This window comes from Canis lupus, chromosome 6 (assembly GCF_048164855.1).
Source record: "Canis lupus baileyi chromosome 6, mCanLup2.hap1, whole genome shotgun sequence".
Lineage (NCBI taxonomy): Eukaryota > Metazoa > Chordata > Mammalia > Carnivora > Canidae > Canis > Canis lupus.
The window spans coordinates 80971468-80985684 of record NC_132843.1 but is presented as its reverse complement, the minus strand read 5'-3'; the positions used below and the strand labels follow the sequence as shown (position 1 = coordinate 80985684).

Genomic DNA, 14217 nt, shown 5'->3' with positions numbered 1-14217 from the left:
TGCAGGCAGCCACTCCTGACCCCTCTGCCTCCCTCTGGGGTCTCATCATCTAGAAGCCCCTGGAGGAAGGGAGCCTGGGGGTGCCTGTGTTTGCACCGAACATGGGGGGGTCCCGCCGCTCTGTGAGCCTTCCTCCCTTCATTCGCCTGGAAGTTGTTCCATCTGTCACGTCACCGCCCCCCACCCCCGCCCAGGCAAGCTGCAGTTGGTTCGTCGGGTCCCATATTCTGGTTATGGGGGCGCGCGCTCCGCAGTGGGGGGACAGCTGCTGCCCCGGCTTGGGCTACCACAGGTGATGCTGCTGGGCGTGTCCACGAGCATGTCTCCGGGGCTTGCGGGTGATGTTTCCAGGGCTGTCGCTGTTGGGCCGCAGATGGGCCCATTTTCTGTTTTTACCAGGTGCCACCTCACTTTTTCCAAAGGGATGCCTCTGACCACCCCTCGCGCCGGCAACGGCAGCTCTGTGGCCTCCCCTCCTCCTGACACGGGGGTATGTTCAGGCTCCTTAAATGATTGCCAGCCTGAATGTCTTATTGGGTGAATGAATCAGTGAGGGGACACTCGGTGGTACTGACCCCATTACCCTCCTCGCAGATGCCCACGCCCGGCTTCGAAGAGTCAGAGTGCTGCCCTCCTCTGGGGTCTCTTCCGGCCGGGCCCGGTGACTTCACCTCACTTGCGAGGGCTAGGGGACTGTCACCGGGACTGGGGAGCCCGAGTCTGATCCAGCCTCTCCAGCAGAGGCAGTGACATAACAGGGGGCCTGGGGCCGCGGCGCTGGAAGAGCTTCCTCCAAGCAGCCTCACCCTGGGCATCCAGCCCCCTCCCTCTCCAGAACCCTCAACCCAGCACAGCGCACGTGACAGTGCGCAGGGACCGTGAGGCCAAGGGGACTGTGGGATCCCAGGAGCAAGGCCGGGCGTGCTCCCCAGGGAAGGCCGTCTCAGGCTCTCTGGGTCCCAGCACCCAGGCCGAGAAGCCCTGGGTACAAGTGGCCCCACAGAGGCCCAGACCCAAAGCCTGGTCTGGGTTCCTCCTCCAGATGGAAGCTCTTGTTCCCACTGCGCTGGTCCCTGGCACGGGCTCCCGGCAATGTCCCATCTCACCCATCTGTGCCCGCCTCCCATCCGGCACCAACACCCTGACTGCTGTGATGGACGAGGTCGCACGCTCCTCCAGGGACCCTGCGGTTCCTCCCCCAGAGCTATTCCTGGCCTAGGCGTCTCCCTGCCCCCCAGTCCCCCTGCCTGACCTGACCCCACAGCTGGGAATCATCATTTGGCTGGGGGTGGGGCAGCCCCGGACTATATAAGCCTGGACCTAGGTGTCCCGGGCACCCTGGAGGCCCAGACCCTCCCTGCTGACCCCTGCCCACTGCAGCCTGCCCGCCCCCAGCCAGCCCGGCAATGACGGAAGAAGCCACCTCGGAGGCCCCCACCTGTGGTCCGGAGGACACTGGCTCTGAGCCTGCCCAGGCACCCCCCGCAGAGCCCTCCAGAGACGGGGCAGCATCGGAGTCGACCAGGAGTCCCACCCCTCCAGAGCCTGCCTCTCAGGCAACTGCCCCCACAGCCCCTGCAGCCCCCGCAGCCACTAAAGCTGCACCTCCCAGTGAAGGTGACAAGAGGTGGGGCAGGTGGAGGAGGGGGGCAGGCATAGCAGGGAGAGTGGGGTGGGTGGACCTCCTCAGCTCCCCGTACTTCTCCCTCAGACGTGCCCAGTGCCCCGCTGCTGCTGGCCGTGGAGGATGTGAGTGACAGCTCGGTGACCGTGAGCTGGGAGCCTCCGGAGAGCCTGGGGAGGCTGGGACTCCAGGGCTACGTGCTGGAGCTCTGCCGAGAGGGAGGTGAGCTCTGGGCTAAGCCCTGCGGACACCGGGGAGGTGGGCTTGGCTGGGCCAGCCTGGGGGCAGATACAGAGGAAGGAAGTGCACGTGGGCCCCTCCAGCCACTCACCTGCCACCTGTTGCTCGCCCCATGTGCCGCTGAGGCAGGGGGTGTCCAAATGACCTTGGGAGATCCCCCACCCCGTCCTCCAGCTCCGGGGAGCCTCTGGGTGAGTAACAGAGAGAGAAGGGTTGGGGCCAGTGGGTGCTGCTCTCATGAGAAGTGGAGACGCTGGGTCGCAGAGGAGCCTGCTTGGGGAGGGCAGGCAGGAGGTAGAGGCCAGGGAAGCCAGGAGTTGAGGGGAGACAGTGGGGAGAATCAGGGGACCAGGGCCGCGGCCCACGTCCTGTTCACCCCCGTGGTGGCCAAGGTCAGCCTGGCTTCTGCCCTTGCCCACCCTGCGGTAGACTTGGCACATGTGTCCTGCCCTCTCCAGGCCGTAGCCACACCTCCCCCGGCCACCTTCCCTGGGTTTTAACACCAGGTGTCTTTGGTGCCATCTGACAAGAAGTCAGAGAAGGAGAGCAAGAGAGAAATAAGGCCCAGGATGGGAGGAGGGTCAGCTTCCCCAGGTCACCAGGGAGAAGGAAAACCCCGGTGAGTAGGGCGCCCATGGTCACGAAGCCGGGGCCTTCCGTGCCGTCGCTTTCCCCAGCCTCGGAGTGGGTGCCTGTGAACGCCCGGCCCGTGATGGTGACTCAGCAGACCGTGCGGAACCTGGCGCTGGGAGACAAGTTCTTCCTGCGTGTGGCTGCAGTGAGCTCTGCGGGGGCCGGCCCACCAGCGGTGCTCAAACAGCCCGTCCACATCCAGCAGATCATCGGTAAAGCCCATCCTTTCCTCTCCTGCCCCCCAGCCCGTCCCAGGCACCTCATCGATAGGTGGGCCAACGGGCGGAGGAAAGAGAACAGGCACCTCCCCGTTCCCCCCGGCACGTGCACAAGCCTCACGCTCTCCCCACCCTGCCTCCAGAAAGTTCCAGGTTCCTCAGCTGCAAGCCTCAGGAGGTCAAAGAGACCGTCCGCCTGAGGGGCCCAGCCCCAAGCATTGGGAGAGGGGCTCCCTGACCCCCAGAAATGAAAGCTCAAGCTCCCCAGGTCAGCCTCCTTGGCCTCCCAGTGCTAAGAGCCGCTCTGCTCTTCCTCCCAGCTCATCTGAATCCCTCCAGCGGCCATGGGAGCTTCTTTCCTGCCCATTTTCTGCTCGTGTCACATGGCCTGAGTTCTAGGTCCTCCCAAAGGTTTTGGAACAGAGAGAAGTCTTTGCTTGCCTCTTATCCCACCAAGTCCCTAGTGGGAGAAAGATGAGAGCCTGCGGGCCCACGGAGCCTGCTCCGTCCCCAGAGGGCAGCGGGGCGCTGGGGGGCAGCTGCCGTCCCTTTGCTGCAGTTCTATTTGCAGGGCATTAGCCTCCCACCTGCCCTCGCTCCCTTCCCAGAGCCGATCGGGTTTCGGTCTGTTAATGGCAGTGAGTCATTTGGTCTGATCCGAGGTCTCTGGGGACAGCCCAGGGCCCAAGGTGAAGAGCGACACAAGCCAGCAGGTGGCCCGAGCCCTCTCCGCCTTCCTTCTTGTTCTTCCACACCCACAGTTTTTTTTTTTTCACACCCACAGTTTTGAACGAGGCCTCCAAAACAAGGGGGCTTCGGGGCCACGGCAGGGGTCAAGTTCGATTCAAGGAAATACTTCTCAACCTCAAGGCCCAAGAGATGGGGGCCCTGGGGCAAGGGAGGTCAGAGCCACAGGCTGTGGCCGCCGGTGCATCCAAGCCGCACCTGTCCGGGGGGCCCAGGGACCGCCTTGAGATCACCCACCCCGTTAGCAGCAACGCCAGGACCGGCCTCGCACACAGGGCCAGTGACATGCCCCCAAGAGTTATGGGGTCCTCTCGGGGACCCTCCTGCCCTTCGAGTCTGGGTGAGACAGGACCGCCCCCCCCACCCCCCACCCCCCCCCCGCCGGCAGCCACAGCAGGGACGCGTCAACTCTAGCCTGGAGGTGCTGGAGGGTCCTGGGCCTGCCCCAGGGAGCTCAGACTCGGGGGGGGCGCACGGAGGCTGGGGCCCTGTACCGCATGGCCCGGCGCTCAAGGAGCCGGCCGGACTCAGCACTCACAACTCCATTAAAGTTCCTCCGGCAGGAGAGAAGGGGATTTCCTGGAGAGAAGAGGGGGGAGGATGCCACGGGCAACAGGGACCAGCCAGGCCCTCCTCGCGCGCAGGCGGGGTGGGGACTTCGCCCAGAATCCTGGGCTGCTCAGCTGTCCCTCCTTAGCCACCTGCAGCTGCCAAGCATTCCCGGCCCCCGCAGCTGCCCCTGGAGCCTCCACTCCTTAGGCTCCCGGGCCAAGCGCCTGCACAGCTAATCCTCGGAGACACAGTGTTCCTTCTCGCCACCTCCTCCCCTGCAGCCTGTGTGCCACCGACCAACTGCTGCCACCTGTTTGCTGCCGAGGAGCCTCAGCTACCACCACTCCTGCCCCCAGACCCGGGAAGGGGGGTGGAGGGCAGGGGCCGCGCAGCCTCCCCGGGAAGGCCCGATGGCTTTGGTGCTTGCACCTGATTAGGTGGTGGTCAGAGTGGGAGCTCCCTGCCATCCAGGGGACAAGGACGGAAGTGATACTTCAGTGATATTTCCAACCGTGAGACTGAAAGGTAGTGGGGGAGGTGACAGAGGAAGAAGAGGGTGCACGTGCTCGGCCCCATCTAGGGGAAGATCCCAACCCTCCCCTACGGCCTCCCACGCAGAGACGGGCACATGGGTCCCACAGGAGCCTCTCTGGAGGTTCTGGGTTGCTGTGCAATGGAGGGAGCTGGGTTAGGAGGGGGAAGGCTGGCGACAGGTGCAGCACCCGCTCCCCACTGGGGGCACCAAGGAGCCCGCCAGGCCCCAGCTGAGCCCTGGAATGCCTGGGCTGTGGGGCAAATGCCAGCCTGGCAGGGTCAGGGCACGGAGGGAGTGCCCGGGATGCTTACGGGTTCACACCAAGGAGCCCTGCCCTCCCGGAACCTCCCAGCTCTCAGCTCCCGGCCCGCCCTGGGGGATCCGGGCCCCTGGAGCTGCGCTTCCCACAGGCAGGCAGCCCCGCACCTGCCAGGAGCCCCCTGCCCCCCCCCCCCGGGGGGACCTTCCCAGGGGTTTCCTGAGCCTGCACAGTAGCTTCCAGCCAGCAACCCCATGTGTGCTAAGCCTAGACCCTCCCTCTGACGCAGAGCCCCCCAAGATCCGAGTCCCCCGCCACCTTCGTCAGACCTACATCCGCCAGGTGGGAGAGACCGTCAACCTGCAGATTCCCTTCCAGGTACGTACGGCTCCTGCCCAGGACAACAGCCTGGGTGGAAATCACAGCCACCACATGGCGTGTGTCGGAGGAGCCCAGGAAACGTCAGGGTCCCCATGAGGTCAGGCCTATGACCCACCCAGATAGCTTCACGGTCCCTCTGTTGTACACCCGCCTCAGCTGTGACTCCTCAGCCTGTGTCCCAGGCTGGCTGGACACCTGGAAAATGAGGCTGAGTGGCACCCAGGACTCCAGCCTCCGCTGCCCCTCCCGGGAAGGGCTGCCGGGCCAGCTCCCCCGAGCACAACTCCAGAGATCCCCGGAGTTGAGAGGGGCTGGGGGTGCCAGTGCCTCCTGCACCTTCCCTGAGAGCTCCTCCCCGCAGGGGAGTCCCAAGCCTCAGGCATCTTGGACCCACGACGGCCACGCTCTGGACGCCCAGCGGGTGAATGTGCGCACCGGGGACCAGGACTCCATCCTCTTCATCCGCTCGGCCCAGCGCTCCGACTCCGGCTGCTACGAGCTCACCATGCGTCTGGAAGGCTTGGAGGCCAAGGCAGCCATCGACATCCTGGTGATTGGTACGGGGCCAGGGGAGGCAGGGCTGCCCGGCTGGGACCTTGAGACCCCACCTCCTACCAGAGCTGACGCTGATGGGACTGGGCCAGGGAGTGTGACAGGAGCCCAATCTTGGGGGTGGAGATTTTGCGGCAAGCCCTGGCATCCCCCTCATCCCCCCTCACGCTCTGGTCCTGCAGAGAAACCTGGACCCCCCAGCAGCATCCGGCTACTGGACGTCTGGGGCTGCAACGCTGCCCTTGAGTGGATGCCGCCTCAGGACACAGGCAACACAGAGCTCCTGGGGTACACGGTGCAGAAGGCAGACAGGAAGACAGGGGTGAGGCTGCTGGGGCCGACGGGTGGGGAAGCGACCAAGGTGGCCCCCAAGGCCCAGCCCTCCAAGAGTCCAGGGGCCGAGTTCTCCTCTAACCACTGCTAGCCTGACTCCTCAAGTGGTGTTTTTTTTTAGCAAGACCCCTTCCCTCTCTGGGCCTCGTGGCCTCCTGAGGGCTGCAGTGGGGGCTCTCTGAGGCCCTTCAAGGTCTAGAGCAGCTTCTGGGAGGGTAGTGTACCTATGAATCACCTGGTCTGGTGCCCTTAATTAAGTAGGTCTGGGGCTGGAGCTGAATCCTGGCTTGCAAGAGGTTCCCAGGTGATTCTGAGTCTGCAGGTCCTCTTGGAGCAGTAGGAATTTAGAATTCTCTGAGGACCCCCGGGAGGTCATCGGAGTGATCCAGGAACCCCCTCTCCCAACGCTGGATGGCTCAGCCCCCTAGGGGTAGGGCCTGGAAGGGGCCACAGGGTGAGCGAGATGGGGAGCACAGGAGTCAGAGGAGAGGGTGACGGGCCCGGGGTCCCCGCAGCAATGGTTCACGGTGCTGGAGCGCTACCACCCGACCACCTGCACCATCTCTGACCTCATCGTGGGAAACGCCTACTCCTTTCGGGTCTTCTCGGAGAACCAGTGCGGGCTCAGTGCCACGGCCGCGACCACCAAGGAGCTAGCCCGCATCCAGAAGGCAGGTGGGTCCGGGTGTGGGACCAACACCAAGCCGGGCCTGCCCCAGCCCCCAGCTCGGCCTTTGCAGAGCATCAGCATCCCTCCCGGTGAGCCTCTCATGGGTGCTGCTCGCCAGAGCGTTCGCTGTGCCCCCTGCACGCCCACCGCACAGTTACGCACACGCTCATGCATTCACACGAGGGACTGTAAAGAAATAGGATGTGGTCGATCGATCTTAACAAACACATCACAACAAGCCCATGCAAAGGAGATGCACCCCGTGGGAGGCTGTACGCTTGTTCTGAAGCTGCTGGTGGCCGCCAGCCTCACAGCGGTCACTGGGGCTCGTGTGCAGGGTGCTCCTGGGGAGCTGCGGGGAGCTCCTCCGGGGCCTAGTGTGTGCGTGGGTGGGTGGAGCCCGGTGAGTCGGCTACAACACAAGCCTCCTGACCCCAATAGAACGGCACCCAGATGGACAGGAGAGATACGGGTATTTACTGTCTCCACACGGCCCCGTGACCTGCTTGCGTCAAATACGAAATGCCAAGACCTTGCTCCCCGCCACCCTGCCATTTCCAGGCCCCCCTGCCGCACGGAGTCTGTGTGGGCTCCGGAAGGCACACTCTTTTTAACACCAGCCTGTGCTGCACAGAATTAGGAAGAAATTCTGGTTTAAAAAAGGAAAGTCAGCCAGGTTTCCAAAGACAACAGAGACGAAATGTGGTCTTTCTGGGTTGCAAGTTCCCAGCCTTGGCCAAGAGCATCTCATCTGGCCCGTTTCCCTGCTCGTTGCCTCCCGTCCCCTCCCCGACCACCTAGGCACGGTCACGGCTTTCCTCTGCCTCTCTGAGACCGTCTGTCTCTAAGTTCTCACATGGTGGCCATGCCGGGCTCCCCGAAGGCCCCGGGGGCCCAGGGTCCTGCCCGCGGCTCCTTTATCCCACAGCAGCAATGCAATGGTTTGTCTCCTGCCCCTGTGATGCCAAGATCCTCTTCCAGGCCGTCGGCTCTCTGCCCGGAGCCATGGTCATCATGTGATTTCCTATCATTTGGCCCCAAACTCACCAAGTGATGTTGGGCAACTCGCTCACCCATGAAGGGCCTTAATTTCCCATCTGTCCGGTAGCGATAACAGAGACGCCCTTGCAGAGGGATGCCATGTAGGTTAAGTGAGACGACCCAACTGTACGCTAGAGTGATTATTTTCGGAAAATGGATGAAGTCAGCTCTAAGAGGTCTATTTGCCCCCTTTGTCTCCTGAACCCAGATATTGTTGCCAAAACTAAAGGGTTTGTGGAGCGAGACTTCTCCGAAGCCCCGTCGTTTACCCAGCCCCTGGCTGACCACACCTCCACCCCTGGCTACAGCACGCAGCTCTTCTGCAGTGTCCGAGCATCGCCCAAGGTGAGGGCCAGGCCCCGCTGTGCCGGGGGGGATGGGGGGGTGGGGGGCTTGCGGAGTCTCCCAGGCAGCTCCTTCCAAGCCCAACCCAGCCCATCACCTCCTCGGCCCTCCTCTGCCCGCGCCCCCCCAGCCCAAGATCATCTGGATGAAAAACAACATGGACATCCAGGGTGACCCCAAATACCGTGCCCTCTCGGAGCAAGGCGTCTGCACTCTGGAGATCCGTAAGCCCAGCCCCTTTGATTCGGGCGTCTACACCTGCAAGGCCATCAATGTGCTAGGGGAGGCGTCTGTGGACTGCCGGCTGGAGGTCAAAGGTAAAGGTAAGAAGAAAGTCCTTCCCCAGGGGTGGTCCCTTAATAGAGGCCACCTCCTCTCCTGCTGGGCACGACGAGCCTGGGTGCCTGCAATCGAGGCAAGACAATGGGACAGCAAAGACAGAGAGGGCCAGCTGGCAGAAGGATTTCCCAAGCGGGAGGACGGCCCCACGTGGGTGAAGGAGGTAGCTGAGTCTGCCACTTGGGCTGCTTGGAGCCCCTCTCCTCCCATGACCCCCAGCTTGGGCTTGGGTCCCCCACTCTGACTGTGGCATCTCTTCCAGCGTCAGCCACACACTGAGGAGCGACAGGAGGCTGCGATGAGGACGGTAAATGGTTGGACCCTCTGCCTCGGGGTGTGCAGAGCCCAGAACAGGGGTGGGGGGTACAGGGGAAGGTGGTAGTCGCCCATGGAGACAAACCCGCAGTCCCGGGCTGGGTGCGCATAGGACAGGCGTCCAGGCCTGGCTCTGAGTGCCCCCGGCCAGGGCATTCCCTTGGCTCCCCTTGTCAGCAAAGTGGGAACAAGGACCTGAGTCCCCCCCACCCCAAGGTGGTTGGGAGGCTCTGGACCAGTTGGGAGGCCTCCCGGAGCCGCGGTGGCCTTGTGTGCATAGGACAGGGGGCCTGGGAAGGACGGGGGGCTGCGTCCCTCTGCCCCGGCTCATGTCTTCAGCAGGGCGGTGGGGCCCAGGGCTGCCCAGCACCAGGCTCATGCAGCATGTTCTCTGGCAGGTGCTGCAGACTTGGGGAGCCGGGGCCCGCCAGGCTCAGGATCATGCCCCAGAGCCCAGTTTCCATGGTGACGGCTGATGGCTTTGCCCCCAATACCTGCCTAGCCTCTTCCCCCCCAGAGGCTGGAGCCCAGAAGCCAGGGTAGGCCTGGCAGGGCCAAGGCCAGGCTCCCTGGGCGTGAGGGGCCCGGAAGGTGCAAAGACTGGGGTGCCCTGCAGAGTCGCGCTCTGGGTGAGAGCCACTCAAATAAAGGTGTGTGGTGTTACCGTGTGGGGCCTCCGTGACAGTGAGCACCCCGGCGATGGGAGGCGCCGTGTCACCGTGAGCGGGGTGAATGCGTCAGCTGAGGGGGTCTCCACACATGACACCTGGAGGAACGTGCTGGTGGGAGGGACTCCGGATGCCACGGGGCTCTCCAGATGTGAGATTTTTTAGGATCGTGCCTTCATGTTCAGGGTGTGCTCGGCCGAGAGCATAACTATAGGAACAGACGCACTGCTCTGGAACCCTCCTTGTTCTGACGCGTCCCCGCTTCCCCCCGCCCCGACCCCCGCATTGCTCCCCTCAGCCGACGGCGGTGCAGGTGGGGAGTCAAGGGTGAGCGCTCCGTCAAGACCCACAGTCTTTTATTAGAAGGTGGCCCCCCTGGGAGCCAGGGAAGAGCCTACCTCTGAGAAAGGGAAGGGTCTGGAATCCAGGCCTAGAGCTGCTGTTCACACTCCGAACCCCGCCCCCACCCCCTGGACAAGGGCCCCGGGCCCTGAGCTTGGCAGAGGGCGGACCCTTCCCTGGATGCGCTAAAGCCCATCTAGACCGTGCAGAGCCCCAAAGGCCCTGGAAACTGCTAAGTGCCAGGGGTCCTGAGGGTATTTAAATGCCAGCAAGACCTTCCTGCCTCAGCCTCAGGCGGTGCAGCCTGTGCCAAGTCACACCGGGAGCGCCCACGGGCAGCGCTCGCAAGGCCGGAGGCTGCGCCCCCCTGTCCCCGGCCCAGAAGCAGCAGCCAGTGTCACTTAGGAGAGTGCAGGCATCCTCTAGGGCTAATGGGGCGGTAGCCCAGGTGGCCCCTCACAGCCCCGCTGCTCCCGCTCCTGGGGGGCTCGGCTGAGCCGGCGCGGGGCTGCCACCTGGTGGCTGTGTGTGGCAGGCCCTTCGACAGGGGCCAGGGGCTGGTGGAGGATCAAGTAAAGGTTGGGAATGATTTCTGGACCCGCTCTTCCCGCCCATCCCAAGTGCAAACCCGGTTGCCCTGGGGCAAGAGGGGCAGGCCCCCGGCACCCAGCGTGGCTAGGAGCTCAGGGTCCCGGGAGGCAGGGGCTGAGGACCCCTGATTCCTGCCCAGGGGCTCTCCCACCTTCTACAGAACAGGAGAGGAAGCAAGACCTTGATGTCCAGCTTCTCTCCATCCCCTGCATCTCGGAGGGGACCTCCCCCGTCCTCGGGCTCTGTTCCAGGGCTTCAGCAGCAGCACCAGCGACAAGCGGGCTCCCTGACCTCCACGGGAGCCCAAGCTTGCCTTCCGGGCCCACGGGACCCCCGCAGCCCCAGTGTCCCCAGGTCCGTCTGGCCTGAAGCACCGGGCTGCCCGTGGGCCGGTCACACAGCTGGGGAGGCTCGAGCCACTTTCTCCGTCTCCTCAGGGCACCCGGTTCCTTCGCCGTGGGCCGTCCTCCCAAACCTCCTCTAGGACCCAAGGTGCAGGCGCCCACACCCCGCAGCCCAGCCGGGAGGGCTCAGGAGTGGGTCAGTGGGGGGGTGGGCCGGGGCGGAGACGCCCCCGACGTGGGCAGGCGGGAGAAGGTGGCGTCTAGTCGTGGGGCGCCTCCTCTGGGGGGTCCTCGTCGACGGGGGGCGTGGGCTGGCAGCGGAAGTGGTCATTCCAGATCTTAAGGAAGGTGACCCGGAACTTCTGGATGCGGAAGGCGTAGACGATGGGGTTCATGGCCGAGTTGCCGTGCGTGAGGAAGATGGCGATGTACATGAGGATGCTGGGCTTCCGGCAGGAGGGGCAGAAGAGGGTGATGCAGTTGAGGATGTGCAAGGGCAGCCAGCTGAGGGCGAAGAGGAAGAGGATGAGGGCCAGCGACTTGGCGATCTTCAGCTCCTTCCCGTAGTACTTCTGCGGGTCGCCAGAGGAGGCCGACACCTTCTTGCCGAGCTGCCTCCGGATCAGATAGAAGACCTCCAGGTAGATGAGGACCATGAGCAGCAGCGGGGGCAGCACCCACACGAAGAAGTTGAAGTAGACCATGTACTCCATGCTGATGACCTTCTCGAACTCGCATTTGATCACGGGCTCGCCGCCGCTGCCGTTGGCCGCCCAGGCCCGCTGCGCCTCCCCCAGCCTGTTCCAGCCGAACAGCGGGGTCAGGCCCACCACGAAGGACAGGATCCAGCAGCCGGCGATGGCCACCGCCGCCCTCCGCGGAGTCACCACCGTCTTGTACCTGGGGGGAGGGCATAGCGTGAGTCCCCACCCCAGGCTCCACCGGCCCGGGCTCTCCAGGCGGGGCTGTCCCACTGGGGCTGAGAGCGGGACGCAGGGCTCGGGCAGAGGTCGAGGCCAGGAGCTGAGATCTGGGCCAGGCGGGCGGGCGGGAACCTGCTCGGCGGGAACATCGGACGGACTAAAACTCAAGACAGAACCATCACAGAAGGTAGCCCAGGACCGCCCCCGAGGAGCTCCCAGACCAGCGCAGTAAACCCCCGGCGCTCACCCCGACACGCAAGGTCATGTCACGCTGCGGCAGCAGCTCCTGGGACGAGGGGAAGCTTCGGCGATGGCGCCCGCGACAGCACTTGGCTGTGCTTCCTCGTCTACACTGGCAAAGCCAGCCAGTGAGGACTGCGCGCTCTTCCCCGGAGACCAGATGGCCCTGCACGCCTCCCCCCTGCGCTCTGACCCAGGCCCTGCCAGCGCCCCTACTCCCCTTCCCCTTCCAATCACTGCCCAGTGCTCATCTCCAGGGGGGCCGGAGCTCCCCAAGCTAACAGGGTTACCTCGGGAAGGAGAACCGACGTTCACGCAGCATCTGCTACAAGCAGGGCCCTTGCATGGACGCGTGCATGGGTGAGTCCACTCAGCCAAACCCAACGCTGGCGCCCTCCGTGCGGGGCGCTGAGGGAGGGAGGGCCCGGCCCTCTGCGCTCACATTTTGGACAAAGAGAGAGACAACACGGACATAAACACACAAGACGGCTACGGCTGTCATTGTCCCTTGAGGGAATGAACAGGTCAGTCCAGGGGATCCCCCTGCCCAGGCCTCCTCCGGTCATGACACTCAGAAAATGGAACCGCATGGCTGATACAGAAGACAGACAAGGCTGCCCGCGGGCGGCGACTGTGCCCCCCCAGGGCGGAGGGCGCCAACGTCCTGGGGGCTCCCCACTTCCCTTTACAGCAGCAGGCAGCTCGTCCTCCGCCCAGAGGCCGCCTTGGACCGGGGGTTGGGGCCCGGGGCCGCCCACTCTGCGCCCAGGAGGCACCGCGGGCCCAGTCGTTATTTTCCAGGGCAGCTCCTGAGATGGACAGGGAGCCCTCCTGAGCGTGTGAAGAGCCCCCGAGACCCAGGAGGCCTCGCTCCGACTCCTGTGCCTGCAGAATTTGTGGCTTTCCTCTCCACAGGGATGAGATACTTAAGGCCCTTCTCACCTGGACCCTTTCCCCCTGGGAAGGTTTTGCAGGTATGGGCAGGGGAACGGCTTGGGGGATGGGAGAAAGCAGCCCCCTCGCCCCATCTAGGGAGCAAGAACTAGGAGGGACCTTCGGAACCTCTTTTCCAATGTCCTCATCATTCCAGTGGGGACAAGGAGGAACCTAGATGACTCCAGCACCTCAGTGTGGCGCCTCCTCACCCATTCTGCGATCATAGGGTCCTTGTGTCCCCAAAGCACCAGTTCCCTTGTACCTCTTTAACTTTTCTTACACACAATCTTTATTATCTTGTAACTGAAGCCCTTCCTGCCTCTTGGATCCCCAGTGGGATGGAGAGCCTGGTGCACACCCGGGGAGCCAGAGGTTAGAAGGTGCAACTACTACATCAATCAACTCTTGCTCTGTAAAATGAGGCAGTGAATCCCGCTTCAGAAAGTAGGACTAGGGCAGCCCTGGTGGCTCAGCGGTTTAGAGCCACCTTCGGCTCAGGGTGTGATCCTGGGGTCCTAGGATCGAGTCCCACATCGGGCTCCCTGCATGGAGCCTGCTTCTCCCTCTGCCTGTGTCTCTGCCTCTCTCTCTCTCTGTCTCTCATGAATAAATAAATAAAATCTTAAAAAAAAAAAGAAAGTAGGACCAGATGAGACAACCTAAGTGAAAGAGTCTGTAAACACCCCACCCATGTGCTTGTGCCTGAGCTCCTCCCCTCCAAGCCCCTAGTAACACTCACACTTGGAACACCTGCGGTATCTCTAGATGCTCAGCAAACACGGTAACGTCTCTGCAAATATCTGGCTCGGGACTTGTTACTGATCTCAAAGTGCTCCCCACACATTCTGTGGTGAAAGATGCTCTAGGCGCATCTATGGAGCAAGAGCAAAGGAGCAGAGATGATTCTGCGGAGAGAGAAGGCTGAGGGACGCCGTCAGGAGGCTGCGGTCGGGAGGTGGGCTTCCCGGGTGAGCCTCAGCAGCACCTAATAGGGCTGCAGCTGCAGGAGGAAGGATGCAAGCCAGGCACCTGCCCGCACCCCCCCATTGCAGGCCGGGCACCTACCTGCACCCCCCATGGCAGGCCAGGCACCTGCCTGCACCCCCATCATGGCTCATTGCACGTTTGATTTGTATCACGTTTGCCATTGACACAGCCCTTTGTACTCGTGCCTCAGGTCATTGCTGGAACCACCCTGTGACACAGCATACAACGGGATTACCGTTTCACAGATTAGGAACCCCAGGCCCAGAAATGGCCAATAACTTACCCGGGTCTCCTGACTCCACGGACAGCTCTCCTCCCAGGCATCAGGCTCACTGAGGTCACTTAGATATGGGATGATGGGCAGATTGGGAACGTCCCTTTCCTAAGAGCTTTAAAATGGGA

The 14217-nt window shown here is 63.2% G+C and overlaps 2 protein-coding genes across 6 annotated transcripts in view; one reads left to right on the top strand and one right to left on the bottom strand.

Annotated features, from left to right (window-relative positions):
• Positions 1-295: 295 nt before the first annotated feature.
• On the top strand, positions 296-9452 carry MYBPH (myosin binding protein H). Its single transcript, XM_072831515.1, has 12 exons — positions 296-490; positions 595-1617; positions 1712-1846; positions 2542-2709; positions 5098-5186; positions 5551-5746; positions 5924-6063; positions 6590-6749; positions 7994-8130; positions 8261-8453; positions 8732-8776; positions 9183-9452. Exons 2-11 carry the CDS (start codon positions 1407-1409, stop codon positions 8746-8748), a joined length of 1446 nt encoding a protein of 481 aa, XP_072687616.1. The 5' UTR covers positions 296-490; positions 595-1406; the 3' UTR covers positions 8749-8776; positions 9183-9452.
• A 339-nt stretch (positions 9453-9791) lies between these two features.
• Positions 9792-14217, bottom strand: part of ADORA1 (adenosine A1 receptor) — a 29434-nt gene continuing 25008 nt past the window's right edge. For 4 of the 5 annotated variants that reach the window (XM_072831519.1, XM_072831520.1, XM_072831521.1 and 1 more), the window contains one exon: positions 9792-11629. In XM_072831519.1, coding sequence (XP_072687620.1) covers positions 10990-11629 — 640 coding nt within the window. In that variant the 3' untranslated portion in view covers positions 9792-10989. Of the gene's footprint in view, positions 11630-12182; positions 12571-14217 lie in introns of those variants that run through there. The other variant, XM_072831522.1, reaches the window with a different exon arrangement.

What these genes read in the sequence shown, in the direction of transcription:
- MYBPH (XM_072831515.1), top strand. Translation starts at nt 1,407, where the DNA reads ATGACGGAAGAAGCCACCTCGGAGGCCCCCACCTGTGGTCCGGAGGAC. An exon ending in ACCTGCAGATTCCCTTCCAG is followed by an intron (nt 5,187 to 5,550) that starts GTACGTACGGCT and finishes TCCTCCCCGCAG; the next exon opens with GGGAGTCCCAAGCCTCAGGC. An exon ending in CATCGACATCCTGGTGATTG is followed by an intron (nt 5,747 to 5,923) that starts GTACGGGGCCAG and finishes CTGGTCCTGCAG; the next exon opens with AGAAACCTGGACCCCCCAGC.